At 35.6% G+C, this 26,741-nt stretch overlaps 1 protein-coding gene across 1 annotated transcript; it reads left to right on the top strand.

Moving 5' to 3' along the window:
* Positions 1-2,519: 2,519 nt before the first annotated feature.
* Positions 2,520-26,573, top strand: LOC127847402 (WD repeat-containing protein 61-like). The gene is made up of 11 exons (XM_052379273.1): positions 2,520-2,584; positions 10,548-10,575; positions 11,538-11,643; positions 13,153-13,238; positions 13,765-13,851; positions 17,154-17,302; positions 17,971-18,064; positions 20,071-20,164; positions 22,670-22,762; positions 24,124-24,202; positions 25,098-26,573. The coding sequence occupies exons 1-11, from the start codon at positions 2,567-2,569 to the stop codon at positions 25,185-25,187; spliced, it is 924 nt and encodes a 307-aa protein (XP_052235233.1). The 5' UTR covers positions 2,520-2,566; the 3' UTR covers positions 25,188-26,573.
* The last annotated feature ends 168 nt before the right edge of the window (positions 26,574-26,741 follow it).

Below are 26,741 nucleotides of genomic sequence, written 5' to 3'. Positions count from 1 at the left end.
TCGAATTAACCAAGGACTTTTACCCAATATTTTATAGGTCCCTTGACATAATGTGTAACTTGCTGCTTTAAAACATCTTATACTTATTTTTAAGATTAAGGATATGAAATGTTTATTTTTTATTACGAAAACCTAAGTTTTTTATGTGTGCATTGAGAAATAATACACGCTACTAAATTATAAGTAACTGTCAAATAAATAAATACGCACCATATCTATGATTTAGCGGTCGATAGTCGCATAATTTGGTATAAATAATAATAATGTTCAATAAATACAATATCTATGAGTTAGCGGTCGTTCGTCGCATAATTTGGTATAAATAATAATAATAATAATAATAATAATAATAATAATAATAATAATAATAATAATAATAATAATAATAATAATAATAATGTTCAAAGTCAAATATCTCTAAAGGCAACAGATGTAGGGCGTCTTCTGATTGGCTCTTCTTCTTCCACGTAATGGCTACCTTCAACTGACTGAAGATTATTGTCATTTGCGCATAAGAGTTAAAAGAAAAAGTGAGAGTAAAAATGTGAAGTATTTACAGCGTGAGATAAAAGACGAAGGGAAAGTTAGATAAAGTGATTGGCTAGTTGAAATCTGAAGGTTTCAACTGAGCCAGCTGACAGTATGTCCGGTGGAAGGTTGTTCCATTCCTTGATGGTTCTTGGGAAGAATGATTGTTGGCGAAAGAGGGTTCTGCAGTATGTGATGTGGAAGTAAAATATATTGTTTGTTGGTTCCGACTTGTTCAGATTTGGTTGGAGTCGATTTTCGGTTGGTATATGTACTAGATTGTTTACAATTTTATAAAACATTATTAGTCGTGCTTCTTTTCGTCGATCTTGGAGGGATCTCCACTGAAGGTCTTTTAGCATATCTGTAACGCTTAAGCGAATATGGTATCTATTTTTTAAATATCTAGCTCCTCGGCGTTGGATCATTTTCAGTCTATCCGACTCTCCCTTTTCGTATGGGTCCCAGATGGTGCATGCATATTCCAATGATGGGCGGACGAGTGGCATATATGCTTGTTCCTTGATGGCTGTGGACACAATGTTCAGGTTTCTTCGGATGAAGCTTAGGTTTCTGTTGGCTTTACTGCTGATGTTGTTAATGTGATCGCCCCAATCTAGCTTTTCATTCAGTGTACATCCAATTTATTTTGTTGCTTTTACACGTTCTAAAATGTGGTTATGGAGTTTATATTGATGGATGATGGTTTTGCGCTTTCGGATTATTGAAATGACTTAACATTTTTCAGGGTGAAATTCCATCTTCCATTTATTTTACCACGATGCTAATTTATTTAGGTCTTCTTGTAGTTTTATGAAGTCTGTGTCTCCTGATATGGTGAGGTTTGCAATGGTGTCATCTGCGAAAAGTCGAACCGTAGATTTAAGGCCGTCTGGGATGTCATTTATGTAGACGAGGAACAGGGATGGGCCGAGGACAGATCCCTGGGGGACGCCAAGTCGACTTGTACTGTGTCTGAGCATTCTCCATCTAGCACGACCTTCTGCGTTCTGATTGTAAGGAATGCTTGGATCCATGCTAAGGTCTTTCCTTGTATGCCATAGTGTTCGAGCTTGTGAGGCTGTGGTGTACCTTATCGAAGGCTTGCGAGAAGCCCATTACGAGGACATCGGTTTGGTGGCCATTGTCCATGTTTTGGGTCACGTCGTCGGTGAACTCCAGGAGCTGGGTTTCGCAAGATCCGCCCTTTTGAAATCCGTGTTGTAGTGGGTAGAGTAAGTTGTTTGCTTCTGCATGTTTCATGATGTTGCTGGTAACAATATGTTCAAGGAGTTTGCAGCAGATGCAAGTTAGAGATATTGGCCTGTAGTTAGCTGACTCTTTTTTTGTAAACTGGAGTTACGTTTGCCTTTCACCAATCGTCTTGGAAATTGCTGGTGTCTATAGAGAGTTGGAATATGCTTGCAAGGATAGGTGATATTTATTTTGATAGTTCTTTCAGGACTCGTGTGTTGATGTTGTCTGGACCTGCAGCTTTGAAGGGGTTGCGTGAGTTGAGTACTTTTTCTATTCCGACGGTGGAAATAGTGATTTCAGGAGCAGGTGGAGATTTCATGCCGATCATGTATTAGTTGATCTTGAATTTTTCAACAGATAGATTGGGACTTTTGGTGAATACTGATTGGAACTGCTTGTTGATGATGTTGGCTTTTTGTTTTGCTTCGGAGTAGAGTTGGCCCTTTTCACGAAGTCCTGTGATAGAGGAGTTGTCTTTTTTCTTATGTTTGATGAATGTCCAAAGTATTTTGCTGGTACAGCGGTTTCCTGTGTCTCATTCTTCTGGAGTTACTATGTTGTCTTTGTAGGCCCAGTAGCTAGGACTGTCTAAGCTTCTTCTGCAGGCTAACACTCAAGGGTCGGTAAAAACTGTACTTCGACGTACATTTCTCTTTTTACCTAGTAAGTCTTGTTGACTTTCGACTCAAATGGTACGCCATATACAGTGCATTCAAATATTAGTTTCCTGTAACCGCTGGTTATAGTAGGGTATATTTGTTTTTCGTAGTTGACAACAAGCATGGCGGGTAGTGCTTTGGTACGGCAGTTTGTAAACATTCGCTGTTTTTCATAATTGTAAAATACTTTAATAGGTCATATAAAAATGAATTATGCATTCGATAATACTTTGATGTTTTTAAGTAATTATGCGTGAAAGTTTATTTTGCCGTTGGTAAATTATGCTTGAAAAACATTGTCTTCGGTTTGTTAAGGGATTCATCATAAATCCCGATTCGTACCATTATCTGTTGAATATCGTCAGCCATTTAATTTGGTGAACTGTAAATTGTATTTGTATAACATACTATTGTGCCATTGTGATCTATAGTAAAATAAGTTTGTTATAATTTTTTTTAAATGTAATTTCAATGATGACTTGTCGTACGATTCCCTAATTATAATATCATGTGTCTCCTGATATCGATAATTTGGTTTACTTTAAGAACAAGGCTTTTGTGATGATGTCACAAGCATGCACGCCTAGTATATTGTTTCACTAGAATTACTACGCTTGAAAATAAATCAACACATGCGCAAGATGTTAGTTCTGGCTACCATAACTTTAATTGTAGCTTTTTATGATTTTGGACTGGCGTCAATCAATGCTATCAGTCAAACATGTTGACGCTCTCAAATATTAAGCTACTTTTTATATTGGTAATATTTGGAGCGTCCAACGGCTGAACCATTCGATTAATGGTGGGATTTTTTTCCTTCTTTGTCTATTGTTGCGCAAGGATTTTGTGCACAACATTCAAGCCCCGATATCTGACACTTAATATCAACGGATTGAAATAATATTTACATACCTGTGTAGATGATTCATTTCTCGATAATGTTCCATTAAATTATGTAATGACAGTTTGAATTTTGCACGTCTGAGCAATTTAAATCCAACCACTATTCAAATTTTCAATATCTCTCGATTCGCTCGCTGTGTAGATATAAATTGATAACACGGCCTCGATGTAAAGCATCCAGGGCCCTCAATCTGTCAAATCCACGACCGAAATTCGGCCGCATTCCCCCCCTGAAAAGTATACTTTTTTCCCCTTTTGGAGGGAAAAATTTCCCCTTAAAAAAAAAATAATTGTCAAACATACTAAATTATGAAATAAGCAATGAATATAGTGCAAACATGTACAAATGTAATAATTAGATAGTAAGTAAAAAATCCCCCAAAAAGGGAAACGTCGTGAAAATTCCCCCTGGTGTGGGTAGCGACCCGCTTCCCCTAAAATGGATTGAGGGCCCTGGCATCTGGTTTAAAGGTGGAAGAATAAACGGCGTAAAATACAGTTGGCGTTCGTCAGTTGTAGTGCAGAGCATTTCATAGTAAACCGATGTTATTATACTTTTCTGGATTAATTACACATAGGTTTTTAGCTCACCTGATTGCTCAGGTGAGCTTTTGTGACCGGTCTTTGTCCATCGTACGTCCGTCCGTTAACATTTCTTCGTAAACACTAGAGGACACATTTATTGTCCGAGCCATTTACGACAGTCAATGCCTACCAGTATTCCTTCTTCCCAACTGGAATATGCCTCTGGAATGGTCTCCCAGAACAGATTTCCCTGTCCATAGATGTCTTCAAGACTAGGATGGGGGAGCTGTGCATATATCTCTGGAGCAAAATGTTTTTATCCGGCTTTAACCATTGTTCTTCCCTTCACATGTGTACATAGTTCACAATTGTGCTACAATGTCCCAGAGGGGCCCAGCACATTAACAGAGAGAGAGAGACCTTCATGAAACTTGGTCAGAAGCTTCGTCCCAATGAAATCTCGGTCGAGTTCTAAACTGGGTCGTGCAAACTAGGTCACTAGGTCAAAAAAAGAAAAAACTTGTAAACACTGTAGAAGTCACATTTCATGCCCAATCTTCATGTAACTTTGTCAAAATAATTGTCTTAATGATATGTTTGTTGAGTTCAAAAGTGGTTCAGTTCCGTTTAAAAACATGGCCGCCAGTGGGCAGGGCAGTTTTCCTTATTTGGCTATAGAGAAACCTTGTAAACACTCTGGAAGTCACAATTTTTGCCCAATCATCATGAAAGTTGGTCAAAACATTGGTTTTATTGATTTCTGGGACGAGTTCGAAAATAGTCCAGATCGGTGAAAAAACATGGCTGCCAGTGGGCGGGGCATTTTTCTCAAATGTATATAGTGAAAACATGTCAACACTCTAGAAGTCACATTTTTGGCCCAATTTTCATGAAATTTTGTCAGAACTTTTGTTTCCAAGGTATGGGAGTTAAGTTTGAAAATGGTTCCGGTCTGTTGAAAAACATGGTTGCCAGGGGGACGGGGCAGTTTTCCTTATATTTGTATAGTAAAAAGGCTTGCAAATAATCATGAATTAAGGTCATGTAACATGCGAGACAACTCTTCTAAACATTGCATTTAAGTTTACAGTAGTTACTCCCCTTTGATTATTAATGTTTTCATAATAATACAGTGTAGTTGTGTTTCATTTATGTTTTAATTGTTATTCGAGGTTGGATGTTTTTATGCCCCCTTTCGAAGAAAAGGGGGCATATAGTGATCGGACTGTCAGTCTGTCTGTCTGTCCGTCTTTCCGTCACACTTTGCATTTAGGTTTCCAAAAATGCTCATAACTTCTATGTCCCTTGAGATATAACATTCATAGATATATGCTTTATTCAGGAAGAAAGGCAAAATGCCCATCATTCCACATATAAAACAATACAAAGAAATATATAACTGGTTATTTGGTATGCATGTGTATATGGACTAGGCCTTTCCATGCGCACAAATTTTGTTTAGCCCTGTGACCTTGACCTTGATCTTGGGGTCCGCGTTTAGGTTTCGAAATCTGCTTTTAGGTTTCGAAAAATGCTCATTACTTCTATGTCCCTTGAGATATAACCTTCATATTTGGTATGTATGTGTATATGGACAAGGCCTTTCCATACGCACACATTTTTTTACCCCTGTGACCTTGACCTTGAACTTAGGGTCCGCGTTTAGGTTTCAAAATCTGCGTTTGGGTTTCGAAAAATGCTCATAACTTCTATGTCACTTGAGATATAACCTTCATATTTGGTATGCATGTGTATATGGACAAGGCCTTTCCATACGCACACATTTTTTTTCCCCTGTGACTTTTAAGTTGAACTTAGGGTCTGCGTTTAGGTTTCAAAATCTGCGTTTAGGTTTCGAAAAATGCTATAACTTCTATCAAAGCGTTTATAGGGGTTATATGTCATCCTATGGGGACAGCTCTTGTATTTAGCTCACCTGATTGCTCAGGTTTTTGTAACATTTTTGGCCCAATTTTCATGAAATTTGGTCAGAACATTTGTTTCTGGGGGGGGGGTGAATAGATTTGTTTTATATATATCTAAGATGAGTTTGCAAATGGTCCCGATGGGTCAATAAACATGGCTGCCAGGGGGGTTGGGCATTTTTTGTTATGTGCCTATATATAGAGAAACCTTGTGATCGAACACTATAGAAGTCACATTTTTTGCCTCATCATAGTGAAACGTAGTCAATACATTGGTTTTATTGATTTCTTGGACAAGTTGGAAAATGGCTCAGAACGGTGAAAACACACTTTTTAGCTCACCTGATTGCTCAGGTGAGGTTTTAGTATTGGTCTTTGTCCGCATTTGGTTTGTAAACACTCTAGCATTCACATTTCTCAAGCATTCTTTATCAAAAATGCTGAAAGATCACAGTCAAGTTTGATGATGAGCAAAATCACATAATTAATGCCATAATTATTGCCCTTAGATTGTCCAAATTTTCATTATATAATACAATCCTTGTAAGCAAAGTTTGATGTTTTGGTAAGGGGGGTCAACTCAAAATATAGGTCACCATTTCAAATCTTACAAAAACAAAAACACTCCCTACGCCAGAGTTTTGGCTCAATAATGATGAAACTTGACCAGGATGTTTGTCTGGTTAATATCTAGGTCAAGTATCACATTAGGTAAAGATTGAATGAACCGACTCCTCTCAGGTGAGCGAACTAGGGCCATCTTGGCCCTATTGTTTTTCTAAAGTGACAATTAAAAAGTTCTGAAATAAATAACATCTTTTATTTTTATACTGTACATAAAGAATATTGATAACAATCATACTGTATACTGTCCTATGTAACGTAGAAGTTGTCATTAATATTCATTTTCGGTTTCGTTACCGTTTTGAAGAATCCGCTATTGTTTTGATTTATTTAATGTTTGGCGTCCTTGGATATTTAACGACATCAAAAACGTTGTCGCTATTACTCATTGTTGCGGTGAACAAAGAATATCAAACTGCGAAATGATGTTGCATCATGTGCGCCAACTATCCAACTGGCTCTCATTATATTATTAGCAGACGACAAATGTTGATTCTGATTGGATGATTAAAATACACTGTTACTGTTTAAGACATTACCGCAAGAGATCTGTGACTGATTAGATAATTGATTGCACTTTGTTATCGAATTATAAGCAATACACAGTGTACAAACACATGATCAGCGTGTTTATTCTACGTATGTCTGTCAATAAACCGGGCTACCGCCCTTATAGATTTATAGTAGCCCGGCGGGCGTCAGCTGGAAAATTTCAGTAGCCCGATGAAAAATTTCAGTAGCCCCCGGGCTCCGGGCAATGGATTTGTCGGACACTGGTAGAATGTAGGTAATAAAACAACACAGACAGAGGTGCGAAAAGGACATGCATAAAAAGTTGCTGAACTTAGAAGAGTGAATAGAAACTGCACCATATCTGTTTTGAACATATTCTTATTAAATCGACAAAGATGAGCATACTAGATCTAGTTAGGTAAAAGTCGGTGTTAAAAGCTCATGTTAAATAAAATAACTCGTACACGTTACACCGTAATGCCTTCTTCTGATTGGTTGATATTTAAATCCATTTCATAATATGGCAAGAGGTCAGTGATATTGTTGTGATTTAAGCAGAAGTTTAACTGAAGAATTTATGCCTTTCTAACTTTAATTCGACGATATTTGAGGTAAAAATGGACCTCTGAACTAAAACTGCATGAGTTGGTAATGTTATTTTGCAATTTTACGCAAATTGATGAAAATTTAAACTTTCTGGTGTCCACCACAAAAAAGATCCTTCACAGATGAGACGTTCCAAAGAATTTAGCCCATATAAAAAGTATTTCTAAATTCTTTGCGCGTCCCTTAAGCTAGAAATACATAGGACCTCAGACAAATCCGATCCAATTTGCTGAGGTTTGATAATATACTGAAACTGTCGCACCTCCTGTTCAACCAAAAAAAAGAGCAAAGTTTTGTTAAAAATGAACAGGAAACCAGGAATATGTTAAAAATAAAACGGACTGTATTTTATCTCTATCTATGTATAGTGCCAAGCGCCCTTTCAAGCATTATAGGCAGATATGGACATTATCGAGTCTGTTTTCTGGGAAGAACCAGTACTTGGTGTCTATGGAGGAGATAATGAGAACGCTCCCCGAGTAGGGAGCGAACCCAAAAACTCCCGATTACTAGGTGGACACCTCATCCACTTCACCAACGCGACCCCACCACCACCACCTAGATAGATCATTTAACTTGAGAAAAAAACAAACTCCAAGTGCAATTCTTAGAACCAGTCAAATATTGCACCTTGTTTCGTGACTTGTAAGGCGACACAACAAGTTATTGAGTGGTTGAACTTATACAGTGGTGTGAACTGATATGGCTGGAAAGTGAGTGGCATTTAAAAAATAAGGAATACATGTAGTAATATTAAAAGGGTTTAACATAGCGAAAAATACATGGTTTTGGCCAGACGTCACCATATTGATAATCATGTGATTACCCCCTCTGATAGTAGAAGTGTTTTATATTGCTTTGTAAAATGACTTATAATGTATAAACACAATCACAAAGCTTACTTCACTTTAACTGAAAGTTTAACCATATGTTTTCATAGAACAGGTTTGAATTTAGTTGTTATTTTATTGTATTTAAAATTGTTAATCATTGTGAACATCATAAAATTATAAATAAACGACATGTACAAATGGTATTTTCTATTGTTTGGTTAAAGAAGAGTTCTGGAAAAATCTGGTGAGGTTCAGAAAATTTTAAAAGTTTTTAATGGGTTAAAATAAATACAGAGATCACCAAAATGAGGGTAAAAACAAGTATAACTGCATTTCAAAATCTAACTTCAACTAAAATAATCCAAATTTATCCATACACCATTCAATTGTTTGGGCCTCTTCATCTAACTTCCACATAAATTGCAAAGTGAGGCAGACAATTGTGCTAGCTTCAACACAACACTTTCATGTATTTTGAATATTTTCAAGAAAATACTTTAACTTTTTCCCCGATTTTCAAATATGAAATGTATACCTATAAATATTGTAATGGGATAAATCATTTGCAGGGCTCTTACGGCACTGCCGAAAAAGTGGTAATATAAACTGCACTTTAGCTCTCAATGTGTTGCTCATTTGAAACTGTTTCAACTTTTAACCCTTTGCATGCTGGAAAATTTGTCGTCTGCTAAAATGTCTTCTGCTGAATTTCTAAAATTAGCATTTTCTTTGATTTTTTTCAAAGAACACTATCAGAATAGCAAACAGTTTGGATCCTGATGAGACGCCACGTTCTGTGGCGTCTCATCTGGATCCAAACTGTTTGCAAAGGCCTCCAAAATCCGGTTCCCGCACTGAAAGGGTTAACATAAAGCTACCAAATCTGAATCTATCAATTCTGTTTTGTTGCCTGAAATTGTTTTGGCTTTCTTTTAATGTACTGAATGTCAGTCTATTAATGGAAATTATGTTATCTAATTGAATCTGATACTAACATTTACACAATAAAGTTTACATAAGTCTATATATGTACCCTTTTCATGGGGTCATTAATGCCAGCATTCATTTAACTCGGTAGATTTTGCCTATATTCAGTATTATGACGCACTGGTATTTTGATTGCTAGAAGTTTTCTCAAAATCAGTGGAAACATAATCTTAGGGAACATGTTATTTATTCAATATAACAAAAATTGCATTTGTTTTATTTCAATGCTTTCAATACAATACCTATTATCTATTTTTATGCCCCCGGATCAAATGATCGGGGGTATATTGTTTTTGGCCTGTCTGTCTGTCATTGTATGTGTCTGTCTGTCTGTCCCAAATCTTTAACCTTGGTCATAACTGTTGCAATATTGAAGATAGCAACTTGATATTTGGTATGTATGTGTATCTAATGGAGCTGCACATTTTGAGTGGTGAAAAGTCAAGGTCATCCTTCAAGGTCAAAGGTCATTTTTTTCTAAAATAGCTGCCATGCGGCTTCAAAGCGGAGCAGTAGGGGGCATTGTGTTTCACGAACACAGCTCTTGTTGATTTATGAAATAATTATATTCTTTTCTAAAAGAATTTTCTATTGACTCAAGTATTTGCTTCTTTACAAATTTAATTAATCAATGATGTATATATAATACAATACACCCTTGCTTCTGTCTACTCTGGACTTGGATGTTTCTCTCTGTGACAGCATCTTAAAGATTTCATATTTTCAATAATGAAACACGTTTGTTTCTTTCTTGGCACTTTGGACATGGGCACTGCGGTTTCAGGTGGTAAATGTTTTGCTCAGTCCAGTATAAATACCATTGTTAGTTACATTCCAAAATGTTTTACAAGTATTTAATATATTATAAATAATCATCTAATAGGGTCAATATACAGAAGGCATGGAGCGGTCACACTAGCTCATGATTAGATAATGCTTGAGTGTCAAAAGAATCATTGCCGGGGGATAATGCACAGGTACTTGAAAAAAAAAATTTGGGTCCTTATATTAAAAAAAATGTTCAAGTACCTGTGAGATATTGCTTACGTTTACACATAACAGTCAGGCAATAAATATAATGTGTTAGAATATAGTTACTTAACCAATTGTATGGGAAATAATGGATTTCATTAATATACTTTACTGTTTATAACTACTTGTCTACTTGTTCTTTCTTTTATTTACAGTACTCCATTATTCACAAGCAAGAAAATGGTAAGAAAACACTTAATTGTTTATCTTGTGTTTTTAGCTCACTGGAGCACAACATGCTCAATGTTGAGCTTTGTGATCACCTTTTGTCCGTCGTCCGTTAGAGCGTCATCAACATTTGCCTTGTTAACACTCCAGAGGCCACATTTATTTTCCAATCTTATGAAACTTGGTCAGAAATTTTTCCTTATGATATATTGAATGAGTTCAAAAATGGTTGTGGTTGTTTGAAAAAACATGGCCACAAGAGGGCGGGCATTTTTCATTTATGGCCATAGTAAAACCTTGTGAACACTCTAGAAGACAATCTTCATGAAACTTGGTCAGAAAATTTGTTTTAATGATATCTTGGATGAGTTGAAGAAATGGTCTGTTCTGTTGGAAAACATGGTGGCCAGGGGGCAGGGCATTTTCCTTATATGGCTATAGTAAAACCTTGTTAACACTCTAAGTGACATTTATAGATCAATCTTCATGGAACTTGGTCAGAACATTTGTTCTAATAATATATTGGGCTGCACAGAACAGGTCAGTTCCTTTGTATCTCAGGTGAGAATTGTTGGGCCTTTCAGGCCATCTTGTTTATTATTTAATTTCATATCTTTTGTTTTTCATTAAATTTGTTATGTTACTATGCATTAGTTTTTGCATGTTTTTTCAAAAGTATTTTATATTACTTGATTAAGATCATAAAGGAATTAATCGAAAGAAGACATATTACTTGTTTTTTAAGGACTTAAAATCCATGTTTTGGCTAACAGGTATAATCAGGTATAATGTGTTTTCATGATACTTGCATAATAAGTGATTTAGTTTGAATGTATTTATGAGAGCATTGACAAATTCAAAGAGGAAGACAAATAATAAGGATATATTTTTAAACGGTGGGGAATAGAAATGGCAATGTGCTTTTGATCTGTACCTAAATAACCAGATAACACACACAAACCAAATTACAATTTCAGCACATGAAGACAGCATCTGGAGTTGTGCATGGGGCCGCAGTAATAAAGACAACATAGAAAACATTGTCACAGGCAGTATTGATGACAAAGTCAAAGTTTGGAAATGGTAAAAAGTTGTCTTGTTTTGTAGGAAAAAGATAAAGGATCACAATATGTACAGGATACTGCTTACAAGAGTTAAAATGTAAAAAGTAGGCTAGTTTGGTGGACTATTTCTTGTAATTTACAAAGCCAATTAAATGTCTTTCTCCAAAACTTGTAAATGAAGGATTTTTATGGTGGGAAGTGAAAGTTCCCGAGGGTGAGAAGGGTGGTAAGTGAAAGTTCTTTTGGGTGAGAAGAATAGGAAGTGAAAGTTCCCGAGGGTGAGAATGATGGGACGTGAAAGTTCCTGACGGTGAGAAGGGTGGGAAGTGAAAATTCCCGAGAGTGAGCTTTGTGGGAAATGAAAGTTCCTGAGGATGAGAACTTAGAAGGGTGGGAAGTGAAAGTTTTTGAGGGCGAGAAGGGTGGGAATTGAAAGTTCCAGAGGGTGAGAATGATGGGAAGTGAAAGTTCCTGAGGGTGAGAATGGTGGGAAGTGAAAGTTCTTGAGGGTGAGAAGGGTGGGAAGTGAAAGTTCTTGAGGGTGAGAAGGGTGGGAAGTGAAAGTTCCTGAGGGTGAGAAGGGTGGGAAGTGAAGGTTCTTGAGGGTGAGAATGGTGGGAAGTCAACGTCAGGGTGAGAATGGTGGGAAGTCAAAGTTCCTGAGGGTGAGAATGTTGGAAAGTCAAAGTTCCAGAGGGTGAAATGGTGGAAATTGAAAGTTCCTGAGGGTGAGAATGGTGGGAAGTGACAGTTCCTAAGGGTGAGAATGGAGGGAAGTGAAAGTTCCTGAGGGTGAGAAGGGTTGGAAGAGAAAGTTCCTGAGGGTGAGAAGGATAGGAAGTATAAGTTCCTGAGGGTGAGAAGGATTGGTGAAAGTAGAAGTGGCACCTTGCTAGTTTGTTCTAGATCTTTGCCTATTATTGATTCTCTTGTGTGTCAAATGTGTCAAAAGAAAGCCAAATGCACCAATCCACAGTTACATTCCAAGGCAGGTTGTTAGCGGTATTAAAATTTTGATATAACTTGATCTGATACAAACCATTATTTGTGTTATTGAAATGATATATTTTGCTACACTATGCTACTTTACATTTGTTTGATCAGTTGCAAGGATGGAGATGAGAAGGGGCCCCCTAGCTGATGCCTGATGGCCGATAAATTTAAGGATGGCCCCTAGATTTTCTGAGAAAACTTGTTTATCATGTCATCTGTACAGAAGATATTGAAGTGAAAAGGTGGGCAGCCATGACCAAAATCTATGTTTCCATCCCAGTGGTTGGATTCTTTGCGTCTTTCAGTATAGGTTTGGTCTTATCACAGCAATTAGTTAATAAGTGATTATTTTCCAGGCCAGGGATTCAACCAGCCTCTGAGCTATTGGTTTGAACTTGTGTGTGTGTGTGTGTAGTTTATTGGGTACTTCACAACAAATATGCTTGTCTTCTAAGCAGTGAGAAAGTGTTTTTAATCAGTGCTTTCGTTAACTTTTGACAACTGAAATCTGCTTCATTTTCTCTACAATTTTCAGGGTTGATGAGAAGTTGGAGCTGAGACACCTGCTGGAGGGACACCAGCTGGGCGTCATATCTGTGGACATCAACAGCGATGGAACTTGTATCCTTGACTTGAAAAATAAGTTCAGGCATGCACCAACTAAACTTTAGGAACGAAATATACCCAATATTATTTTACTGTACATCTATGAATGCAACAACCAAAATATCAAACATTCAACTGTCAAATGCCATCATGAGAGAACTTGACTTGAAATTTAATTACAGCACTTTCAGACCATAAGGTAAAACTACTTGTAAGTTTAAATTATGCAATAAAAATGATGCTGATGGAGTGATAGTAAGTTGATAGTAATAATGATGGTAATAAAGATGATATTGATAGTGCTCACAAGTTGTTATTGATATTGATGATAATGATGATGATGATGATGATGATGATGATGATGATGATGATGATGATGATGATGATGATGATGATGATGATGATGAAGAATATACTGATGATATTGATTATGATAATGATGATCATGCTTGATATGGTGAGTTTGCTGCTGCTGCTGCTGCTGCTGCTGCTGATGATGATGATGATGATCATTCACCAGTTGACCTTGACCCCAGCGCAGTTGCAGCCTCCAGTAGTTTAGACAGCCACATTAGAGTGTGGGACCTTGAAACTGGGAAGTGTGCAAAGAGCATAGATGCTGGACCAGGTATGGGCAACGAACAACAGGGTCATTTCGTTAGTCACTGTCGTAACAGTTTTGAGAAAGGGGTCTAAAGTATAAAATTATCATAAATATATCAAGCTCATAACTGTAAAATTTACAGAAAAAATAAAACCATAAATGATTGGATGCAAACATTATTGCCAAAGTTGTAGTCTTTGTTATGAATTTTAAAATAAATTCTTTAAAAGTTTTTGCCTTTGAAGAGACTTGATTCACAGTTCACAGTTCCACCAGGATTCAATCTTAGTACCCAGGATTATAAAACAGGATAGGATTATGTATAAATTTATGAACACTTTGTTTTTGGTGAATTAAAGATAAAAATGCAGTAAATACTGCCAAAATGCTAATCTGTATCCATTAAATTTTGTTTTGCAACCAGTTGATGCATGAAAAGTAGTGTTTTCTCTCAAATCAAAATAAAGTTGGATCTTAATGACAGTGAACGGTGAACAACTACTGGGAGTATGTGATGCAATTTCAACGCATGCTGTTGCTTTGTCTCTTATATAATAATGTTCACTTTCATAGATCACTTTACTCTTATTACAGGCCTTTTTTTAAAGATTTTGAAAATTTATGGATTTTTAGCTCACCTGAGCACAACGTGCACATGGTGAGCTTTTGTGATCGCCTTTTGTCCGTCGTCAGTTGTCTGTTGTGCAGCGTCAATATTTGCCTTGTTAACTCTTTAGAGGCCACATTTATTGTCCAATCTTCATGAAATTTGGTCAGAAGATTGGTCTCAATGATATCTTAGATGAGTTCGAAAATGGTAACGTTTGCTTGAAAAACATGGCTGCCAAGGGGCGGGGCATTTTTCCTTTTATGGCTATATATGGCTATAGTAAAATCTTGTTAACACTCTAGAGGCCACATTTATTGTCTGATCTTCATGAAACTTGGTCAGAAGATTCATCCCAATAATATCTTGGACGAGTTCGAAAATGATGCCATTTGTAACATTGCCACCAGGGGGCGGGGCATTTTTCCTTATATATGTATATGGCTATAGTAAAACCTTGTTAACACTCTAGAGGCCACATTTTCTGATCTTTATGAAACTTGCTCAGAAGATTTGTCCCAATGATATCTTGGGTGAGTTCAAAAATGGTAACCTTTGCTTAAAAAACATGGCTGCCAAGGGGCGGGGCATTTTTCCTTATATGGCAATATATGGTTATATTAAAATCTTGTTAACACTCTAGAGGCAACATTTATTTCCAATCTTCAATTAACTTGGTCAGAAGATTCATCTCAATAATATCTTGCAGGAGTTCGAAAATGATGCCCGTTGGTTGAAAAACATGGCCGCCAGGGGGGCGGGGCATTTTTTTCTTATATGGCTATTGTAAAACCTTGTTAACACTCTAGGGGCCACATTTATTCTCCGATCTTCATGAAACTTGGTCAGAAGATTTTTCTTGGATGAGTTCGAAAATTGTTTTGGTTTCTTTACATGGCCACCAGGGGGCGGGGTATTTTTCTTTAAAGGCTATGTATGGCTTTTGTAAAACCTTGTTAACACTCTAGAGGCCACGTTTATTTCCAATCTTCATGAATTATGGTCAGAAGATTTGTCTCATTGATGAGTTCGAAAATTATTACGTTTGCTTGAAAACATGGCAGCCAAGGGGTGGGGCATTTTTCCTTATATGGCTATATATCGCTATAGTAAAATCTTGTTAACAATCTAGAGGCCACATTTATAGTCCGATCTTCATGAAACTCGGTCAGAAGATTCATCCCAATAGTATCTTGTACGAGTTCAAAAATGATGCCGGTTGGTTGAAAAACATGGCCAACACGGGGCGGGGCATTTTTCCTTATATGCTATTGTAAAACCTTGTTAACACTCTAGAGGTCACATTTATTTTCCGATCAACATGAAACTTGGTCAGAAGATTTGTCCCAATAATATCTTGGATGAGATTGAAAATGGTTTGGGTTATATAATAATTATGTTTGCTTGAAAAACATGGCTTCCAAGGGGCGGGGCATTTTTTCCTTATATGGCTAAAGAAAAATCTTGTTAACAATCTAGAGGCCACATTTACTGTCCGATCTTCATGAAACTTAGTCAGAAGATTCATCCTGATAATATCTTGGACGAGTTAAAAAATGATGCCGGTTGGTTGAAAAACATGGCTGCCAGGGGGCGAGGCATTTTTCCTTATATGGCTATAGTAAAACCTTGTTAACGCTCTAGAGGCCACATTTATTTTCTGATCTTCATGAAACTTGGTCAGAAGATTTGTCCCCAAAATATCTTGTTATCTCAGGTGAGCGACTTTGGGCCTTTTAGACCCGCTTGTTTTTAATTCTTGGAAATATCCTGGTCAAATAACTTTTTAAATGGTCAGATGATGATGTCTGAAATTTTGTAAAATTGTTTTGAAAACTTTTCTGTGTGCAGATTAAAGTACTTGTTCTGGGCAATAAAACACCAACTGTGTGATATAAAATATGCTTATGATGTTTGTGTCTTGCAAACTTCCGCATGAAAATAATGCAAGTCAGGTGATTGGTAGAAGTCAAAAGTGAGAAAATTGGAAAATGCTTGCATAAAAAAAGGGGTTCTGCATTTCAAATCCCAAAATCAATTAGGGCAACATACTTTAAAAACCTCAAGTCTAATTTGGACTGCCAACTTTTGAAATTGAATTTCCAGGCTCAAAGTCATAACTTTCCTCAGTTGGTCAACGTATTTCTTCACCAAACTTTAACTTTAAAGGGACCGTCAACCAGATTGAAGAAAAAAATAAAAATTCTAAAATACTGTATTTTTTTACAATTATTAGTTTATATTGATTAAAATATCACGACTGGTATATTACATTACTTGTACCAGGTAACTACCAGTTAACTATAAATAAGGCAAGTAGATTGATCATCATCGTCACATGGTAAACCCAGGAATGCAAATTGTGCATGAGTAGTGAATTATTAATATTTTATATATAAAATGATCAATCTAATTGCATTATTTATAGTGTGTATATCGTTATGTCACCTATTTTCGCAATGTACTTTCGATTTCACATCACACAATTTTATTACCGAATATACTGAAAATATGCACTTTTTTTCAAGTAATGTAATATACCAGTACTGTTGTGATTTTTTTATCAATATAAACTAATAATTGTAAAAAAATACGGTATTTAAGAACTTTTCTTCGTCAATCTGGTTGATGGTCCCTTTAAGTTCACGCTCTGTTCTGTAAATTTCTTCGAAGTTTGAACCTTAACCTTTGTTCAAGCCTCACATTTTTTTACTTACAGTGGATGCATGGACGGTAGCATTCTCTCCAGACTCGCGATTCCTCGCATCTGGCAGCCATCATGGGAAGATAAATCTCTTTGGTGTAGATTCTGGACGCAAAGAGTCATCGCTTGACACAAGAGGAAAATTGACACTAAGTATAGCATATGTAAGTTACAAAGTTGAGTGTAACCTTATTTTTCAGGTATCTTATATTTCAAATGTTTTTTAAGATAAGCACCTAGTTTTGCATTACCTAGTAAAAACTAAAATAAAGATTTGGTGAACCCATTAATGCAGATAGGATTTGTTTAAAAAATCACATTTCTGTGTAAGTAAAGATGAATTAAGCAGTGTGAAACTTATATATGGGTTGGGCTTTGATTCTGGTGTAGTTACTGTAACTTAAATTGAATATCTATTTTCTGCTAAATTATTTGAGTTTTGATGATTGGACTGAAATTGCGTGTATAAGTAGCTTATATGCAAAACTGTTTTCACTCAAAAGCTTGAGTTTTTAAGCGGGTTTTTGTTTGAATTTTTTATTTTAGTAGCCTACATACAGACCCAGTTTTCCATGGCATTTTGGACAAGTTGTTTCAATTTAAAAATCACTGTTTCATAAAATAGAAATGTTTTGAACTTAATAAAGTATGTGTGAAATTAGGTGTCAAGTTGAAATTTTGAGTGTAACTACCTTACATGCAAACATTGCTTAGGAGTGCACAATTTTAAGTAAGGTACATGTAATTACTAAAATGTGAAAAAAAAGCTTCTGGCATTGTGGCATTGTCAGGTTTCTTTATTCTTTTCTTATCCAGCAGGGTATATTTTCAGAGCCCTGATGGAAAATACATCGCCTGTGGAGCGATTGACGGAATTGTCAACATGTTTGATATAGCCACTGGCAAGCATATCCACACTTTGGAAGGTAACATTATGTCAGGCTCTAAACAAAGCTGTTTGTTTACACTAGTGTCTTTGAAATGTAAAGATTTAGGCAAAATGTAAACTCTGCCGTTTACTTTTTACATGTAAGTTTTTTGTCAAACTTCATTAAAATCTTTGTGAACATATTTTTTTTGTTATGTCAGAAGGTGGGAAGGCACTATGTTTTATTTTCAGTTTATTAACATTTTTATGAAGCACAAGTTATTTGCCGTATTAATTAAATACGAATTTTAAATTACAGAAATCTTCCACCACTCTATGCATCATTCTTTCTGAATACGTGAAAGTTCATTTAGGAAATAGGATTGAGAATATCTAACATTATAAAAAGCAGCTGTAATTCAGCTGTGAACTTTGAATATTAATGAAAAATGTAGAACTGGCTCAACAAAATAGGATTTGTCTGGTTAAGGCAATCATCTCATGTGTATGCCTTATTATGACTCATTGCATATGATGAAGTGTATTGTTATACCCTGCCAAAGGCAGAGGGATATAGAATTGGCTTTGTCCATCTGTCAGTCAGGTTATTCAGTCAGTCCATCCATACGTCTCTCAAAAAATTTTCATGGCTTTATCACGGAAACTATGTAAGATAATTATCAACATGAAACTTCATGGGTGTATATATATCAATTAGGAGAAGTGCTATGCGTATGATCCATAACCCTACACCTTCTTAAATAAGAGTTATTGCCCTTTGTAATTTGCATGATTTAATTTTTATGCGCCCGGTAGGGTGGCATATAGCAGTTGAACTGTCGGTCTGTCTGTCCGAAAACTTTAACATTGGCCATAACTTTTGCAATATTGAAGATAGTAACTTGATATTTGGCCTTCATGTGTATCTCATGGAGCTGCACATTTTGAGTGGTGAAAAGTCAAGGTCAAGGTCATCCTTCAAGGTCAAAAGTAAAAAAATACAATCCAAGGGAAGTAATAAGCTTTAAAAGGGAGATAATTTCTAAAACTGCCAAATGATATATATAATTATTATTGAAATTTTATTTCAAAGCGGCGAAATAGGGGGCATTGTGTTTCTGACAAAAACATCTCAAGACTTCAACATGAAACTTCATGAATGTATTGATATCAATGAGGAGATATTGCATGCACAAGTACTATAACCCTTCACTTTCTTAAATAAGAGTTATTGCCATTTGTTTTTTTTTGTATTGTGTTACTTTTCAGGGCTATATCAGATACGCTACAAGATTTCAATATGACACTGCATGGATGTATAGAGATATCAATGAGGAGAATTGCAAGGCATAAAAACAATTAATCTACACTGAAATATTTGTTTAGGATTATACCATATATCAAGGGATTTTCACCCATCCATGAACAAACTGTATTTGGTGGGGGATATCAATTCAACGAAATTGTTTGTTTAAATAATTTTGGTTGGTTTGTGGTTAAACCACTTTAACTCTCTCAGTGCGGGAACCAAATTTTGAAGGCCTTTGCAAACAGTTTGGATCCAGATGAGACGCCACAGAACGTGGCGTCTCATCAGGATCCTAACTGTTTGCTATTCTGATAGTATTCTTTGAAAAAAATCGAAGAAAATGCTAATTTTTGAAATTCAGCAGATGACATTTTAGCAGACGACAAATTTCCTAGCATGCTAAGGGTTAATTCTGCTCTCGTAGTCCAGAAAGACTCTCCAGATCTTAATCAAACTTTGTGAAAGTGTTTGTCCACAGAATATATTAGCCAAGTTAGATTATCAGTCTATGCTATAACTTCCAAAAATTCCTTACCGAAATTCAGCCAATTTTCATAAAAACGTTAGTTGACATTATATCTGAGCTAAGTATAAAGAGTTAATGTTAGATTATAGTGTTGTAGAAACTGAATTTTATGGCAATCAAAAAATTGAAAGATTGTCTATTTCAACAATTTTCGCTTACTTTTCTGAATTGTTTACATTTCATAAAACCTTCACCTGGTTTGATATTATTGATTTCATCTGTTTTTCAGGTCACGCCAAGCCTATTCGTTCACTCTGTTTCTCCCCAGATTCTCAACTTCTTGTGACCGGCTCAGACGACAACCAGATAAAAATTTACGATGTGTATGTAATAATGTCCATTTTTAGCTCACCTGAGCACAAAGTGCTCATGTTGAGCTTTTTTGATCGCCTTTTGTCGGTTGTGCGTCATCAACATTTGCCTTATTAACAATCTAGAGGCCATATTTATTGTCCGATCTCCATGAAACTTGGTCCAAAAATGTATTGCAATGATATATATTGGACGTAAATAGTTCTGGTTGGTTTAAAAACATGGCTCTAGGGGTCAGGACATTTTAATGCCCCCGGATCGAAAGATCGGGGGCATATTGTTTTTGGCCTGTCTGTCTGTCATTCATTCACTCCTTCATTGTGTGTGTCCCAAAACTTTAACCTTGGTTAAAGTTTTGCAATAACTTTTGCATTATTGAAGATAGCAACTTGATATTTGGCATGCATGTGCATCTCATCGAGCTGCACATTTTGATTGGTGAAAGGTCAAGGTCATCCTTCAAGGTCAAAGGTCAAATATATTGCTTCAAAGCGGCGCAATAGGGGGCATTGTGTATTTGACAAACACATCTATTGTTCCTTATATGGCTATAGATAAAACCTTGTTAACATTCTATAAGTCAGATTTATTTCCAATCTTCATGAAACTTGGTCAGAACTTTTGTTTTTAATGATATCTTGGATTTGTTCAAAAATGGTTACTGTCTGTTGAAAAGCATGATCACCAGGGGGAGGGGCATTTTTCCTTATATGGCTATTGTAAAACCTTGTTAACACTCTATAGAGTTTAATCTTCATGAGACTTTGTCAGAATATTTATCCTAATGATATCTTTGACAAGTTTAAAATGATTATGCTGTGTTGAAAATCATGGCCGCTAGGGGACAGGGCATTTTTCCTGATAATCGTATTAACTCTCTAAAATCACATTTATGGTCTAATCTTTATGAAACTTGGTCAGAACATTTGTTCTAATGAATGTCTGCTGAGTTAAAAAATGTTCATGGTTCTTGAAATATATGGCCACCAGGGGCGGGGCATTTTTCCTTATAAGGCTATTGTGAAACTTTGTTAATACTAGAAGTCACATTTTTAGTCCAATCTTCATGAAACCTGGTCAGAAAATTTGCTCTCATGATATCTGGGCTGAGTTCTAAAATGGTTCCTGTCCATTGTAAAACATAGCCACCAGGCGATTGGGCATTTTTCCTTATATGGCTATAGTAAAACCTTGATAATTCTCTAGGTAATGTTTTGGCAAAGTTTGAAAATGGTTTCAGAAACATCTCAAAAGTTTTTGAGAGCAGTTCAGTACCCTGAAGTCTCAGGTGAGTGACTGTGGCCTCTGGCCCTCTTGTTCAGGGTTGTGGTTACACATTTTACCATTAGTTTTAACCTATGGTATTCATATTAGCTCTATTGCTGCTTGCATCGTAAGCCTTCAGCTTTCAGAGACACTCTCGAGTCTGTTTCCTGAGTAGAACCATTACTTTGTGTCTTTGGATCAGATCTTGAGAATGCTTCTGTTGTGGGGGATAGTATCCAGGATCCTCTGATCACTTGATAGACACCACTCTTAACCATCTGAACAGCATTAAAACTATTAAAGTTTGATATTTTGTCTCAGTGGTTTATGGTTGTACATAATTGGGGCAATCATAAGTGAAGAACATATTTCTTTCGATAGTTAACAAATGAAGAACTTTAGACTGTTAGCAACTTAAATTGATTGTTTGTTATTTTCACAAAATCCACTAAAATCAGTTTCTAAAAAAACACACTTAATCAGTTATCTATCATTACTGTCAATGCACACTATTTCTAGATACAAACTTTGTAAACAAAATAATCCTAGCATGTCTATCCATAGTATCGGCCCTCTTAATGAATACATACGAATTTAGGAAGTGAACAAATACAAACACAGGCATGTGTGATATGTCAATCCATAGTTAAATGTGTATTCTTTGACATAACAACGAAAACTGCATTTAAATTGGCATTGTTTTGACAAAATACTGGCTAGACTTAGCTCCCTGTAGTAATCTGTTTCATGTACAGTTGTCTCATAGTATTGGCCCTTCTGATTGGTTGCTAAGATTTGTTACCATGCACATGTGCTTGTTCTAAAAAAAGTAACTTAATGGAAAAATGAAACTCGTGCTCATGTTGTTGTTAAAATATTTTTACATTTTATTCAAAAATAAGTGGCATATCAAACATTTGATAAAGCTACTATTACCCCCGGTAATCAATAAGCAAACTAACATAATTGTGCGTTACGTATTTAAAAATCATAGCATCACCCTGGAATAAACATGACCAACTTTGCAATAAACTCTGGAAATCATGAGAATGATTGTCGTAATAGTCATGGATAACCATCAAATAAATTACAACTTCTAAAAATTGAAAAAATATTAATTTTCCAGCACTTCTTGAAGGTTTTTCGTTAAAGGCACGATACTATGAAGAGGACCGATACTATGAGAGTAAGGGATAACTATTTCTGTTTATAGGTTATTTGCACTAACATTCACTCACCTTTTTTTTCAGGTTACATGCCAACTTAGCTGGGACATTATCAGGACACGCCTCTTGGGTTTTGAATGTCACGTTTTCACCAGACAATACACACTTTGCCTCTAGGTGTGCTTTTATTTATTAAAGCTTTTTTAATAAAGTATTTTTTTTAAACACTTTTATACATATTGGGCATGTTTCCTGCTATATATAGGGGCATTATAAGGTGTTGTCCATGTAGTGTAACTACTTTAATTCTCAGTTTTGTGCCCCTGAAACTTAACATTTTTATGCCCCCCTTCGAAGAAGAGGGGGTATATTGTTTTGCACATGTCGGTCTGTCGGCCAGTCCGTCCGTCCACCGAATGGTGTCCGGATGATAAGTCAAGAACGCTTACGCCTAGGATCATGAAACTTCATAGGTACATTGATCATGACTCGCAGATGACCCCTATCGATTTTCAGGTCACTAGGTCAAAGGTCAAGGTCACGGTGACTAGAACCAGTAAAATGGTTTCCGGATGATAAATCAAGAACGCTTACGCCTAGGATCATGAAACTTCCTAGGTACATTGATCATGACTTGCAGATGACCCCTATTGATTTTCAGGTCACTAGGTCAAAGGTCAAGGTCACGGTGACTCGAACCAGTAAAATGGTTTCCGGATGATAAACTCAAGAACGCTTAAATCTAGGATCATGAAACTTCATAGGTATATTGATCATAACTCGAAGATGACCCCTATTGATTTTCAGGTCACTAGGTCAAAGGTCAAGGTCACAGTTACTCGATACAGTAAAATGGTTTCCGGATGATAATTTGGAATTGCTTTGGCGGATTTCATTGAAACTTTGTATGAGTATATATGGAAAAGAAGATGATGCACACCAAATGGCATTGTACACCATCTGTTTATAACGGAGTTATGGCCCTTTGTATCTTGAAAAAATGCTTTTTTGTGTCCGGAGCCATATCTTGGAAATGCTTTGGCGGATTTCATTGAAACTTGGTATGAGTATATATATGGAAAAGAGGATGATGCATGCCAAATGGCATTGTACACAATTGGATAATAACAGAGTTATGGCCGACCCCTATTGATTTTCAGGTCACTAGGTCAAAGGTCAAAGTCACAGTGATACAAAACGTATTCACACAATGGCTGCCACTACAACTGACAGCACATATGACATGCATGTTTTACAAACAGCCCTTGTTCTAGATTGTTTCATTCTCTTGGAATGAAAATTGTTCTTCAAATGACAAAACTAGAATCTGTGAGAAAATACTTTTGAAATGTTAGATAAAGAAACTAATTGCCAAACAGTGGCAATTGTGTATTTTGTTAGAACTTACAATGAGGAAAACCAATATATCAACGTTTTTATGTTATTCACGGCCACTGTACGTTTTTGCATGATGATTGAACAACATTCGCATATTCTTTCTTTTGGAAAATGTTATGTTTATTTTATTTGAATTTTAGTTCTTCTGACAAGACCGTTAAAATCTGGAACGCAGGGACCCGACAGTGTGTGCACACATTCTATGATCACACTGATCAGGTTAGTTAGCTCCCTTTGCACAAAGTTGTGTCCATTTCTCAACCATTTAAGCAACCCTCTGATGTTAAATGAGGTCAGGGCTTTACTTAAAAGAATTTGGAGTTGTATATTTTTAGTTTGAGTCACAGCATTTCATGTCGTGCAGCCATTGTGTAACAATGAACATGTTTTGAATAGTTACATGAAAGGTATTTGCAGGTTTCAGTAGGCGATTATTGTTAATGCATAAGTGGTCTGAGTAAATATGTTCATGAGTGGTTCAGGTAAAAAGATTTCTGTTTTTATGAACACAAGTGGAAAAAACTAAAATGTACAAAAATGAACCATTTTTTACCTGATACTTTTGCATATTTATAATTTAAAAGGATTGAAATATTGTGGGAATATAACTGTCATAATGTCAGAATGACATCCTTTTACGTTACTCAGTCCAAATTATCATTAATTGTGGGAAAATAATTTTAAAACATTTCATTTTTAGCTCGGCTGTTTTCGGAGAAAACCCGCGGTATTGTCATAGCCAGCTCGTCGTATGACGTCCGCCGTCCGCGTCGTGCTAAAACCTTAACATTTTGTTAAACTTTTTGTCACATGATAAAATGCAGTTTAGGGAGCAAAATATTAAAAAATGAAAACTTCAAACAATGCCAAAATCTGCAAACAAGTCCAATGAATGCCTTTGAACTGTTATCTTTTCGAACACTTCCTATTATAATGGGCAAGGTCGGAATTCGCCCTGTTACACTTGTCACAATTTTAAGGGCAATCTCAGTAGAATATTGAATAATTTTGAAATGAAAAGCACTTTTCACAACACTGTATGTAAAATATAGATCTCAATATTTGTAAAGTTAAAAGACTTATGCACTTCATTCATGATCAATCATATTTTCAGGTGTGGGGAGTGAAATACAACCAGGCGGGTACTCGGATAGTTTCTGTTTCGGACGACAGGGCGGTTCATATCTACGACATTCCACAGTGAATAAACAATAACAAAGTAATTGTGAATGTTCGATTGTGAATCTGTGAAAACATGGCTTCTTATTAGTGCTGAAGTTTGTGTAATAGTTATTGTATTAAAAATAAACTATTTTCAACAATAAACAAAATGTTGAAACAAGTGGTGAAAATGTTTTGAATATAAATTTAAGTGTAGATTGTTTGTTAATTACTGCTAAATTGTGCATTATTGTGTATGCTTTAAATTAAAGTAAGGGGGGAAATCTTTGACATCTCACTGTGAAACAATAAACAGTGATTTTTTTTGCTTAAATTTGTTACAGCCTGTGCCATTTGAATTAGGAAAATTAGCGCGATAAACCGTGAAATTGGGAAAAATAGCGCGATAAACCATGAAATTGGGAAATATTAAGCATTATAAATAGGATTATAAGTAACAGAAGTGATATTGTTTTTAAGTGCATGTTGAGGGAGTTTTCTAGAAAAGGAGTCTGGTCAAATTGGTGTTTTTTTAAATCAATAAAAGTGGCAAGTTTGGGAATGATTTATGGACAAAAATGACTAAATTCAAGTTATATATTATGTAAGATGTTTAAAAAATAAAGTTGAGACCTAGATTTAAGAAATCATAACTAAGTTATATGAGACTTCTTTCTACAAAAAAAAAAAAAAAAAAATTTTTTTTTTTTTTTTTTTTTTTTTTTTTGAAGTTGGGCTTTTTTTGGGAAATTTTGGTCAGAATTTTGGGAAAAAACGTGTATTTTTGCGATTGGGAAGCAGCCGAAATTCGGCTGTAAATTTGAGCAAAAAAAATCACTGATAAAAAACTATTTTCATCTCAAAATTGTGAAGAATTTATGATAATTGTTATTTAATTTAAAAAGACAACTGTATAATGTTCCGCTGGGATCAAAAGAAAACAAACTTGCAAGTGTGAAATTGTGAGGAATTGGCTTCATAATTAGTACTCAAATAATTTGTATGTGTTGAGAAAAAAACATTCTTTTCAACAGTGAGCACACTATAAACAATACATTGAGAACGTTTGGAATATAAATGTATGACCAAATAATGAGTCGTGTAATGAATTGATCTTGTATTAAAAAATGTATGAGCCTCGTACTCTAAATGGACAGGATTGTGATAATGTTTCGGAAACTGATGAACAATTATAGTGTAAAAACGTCCCAGTGTTAGATTTGAATGCTACAGCAATTCCTGTGAGCACAATGTTATGTAAAGCATATTTTCAAATGAACAGAAAAAGATTGTTAACTTGAATATAAGATATTGATTGTATAAATTATAAGTATGCCTGATACTGTTTGTAAGTACTAAAATAATTTGACATGAATTCACATTATTTCTGTACATTCTATTAGCATGGAAATATAATGTAATGATACCAGTGTTGTGTTTTGTGGAAACATGAAATGTATTGAATGTTTTTTTTTTGTTTTCTAATATTTGTGTGTCATTAACAACATTATACTGTAGAAAGCACAAACCAGCAAATATTGTAAAACAAAATTGTTGAAAATATACATTTTTTCAGCAAAGAGCATTTAAGCTGGCA

The sequence above is a fragment of the Dreissena polymorpha genome, chromosome 10, assembly GCF_020536995.1.
Source record: "Dreissena polymorpha isolate Duluth1 chromosome 10, UMN_Dpol_1.0, whole genome shotgun sequence".
NCBI classification, from domain to species: Eukaryota; Metazoa; Mollusca; class Bivalvia; order Myida; family Dreissenidae; genus Dreissena; species Dreissena polymorpha.
This window is presented reverse-complemented; position numbering and strand designations above follow the sequence as displayed.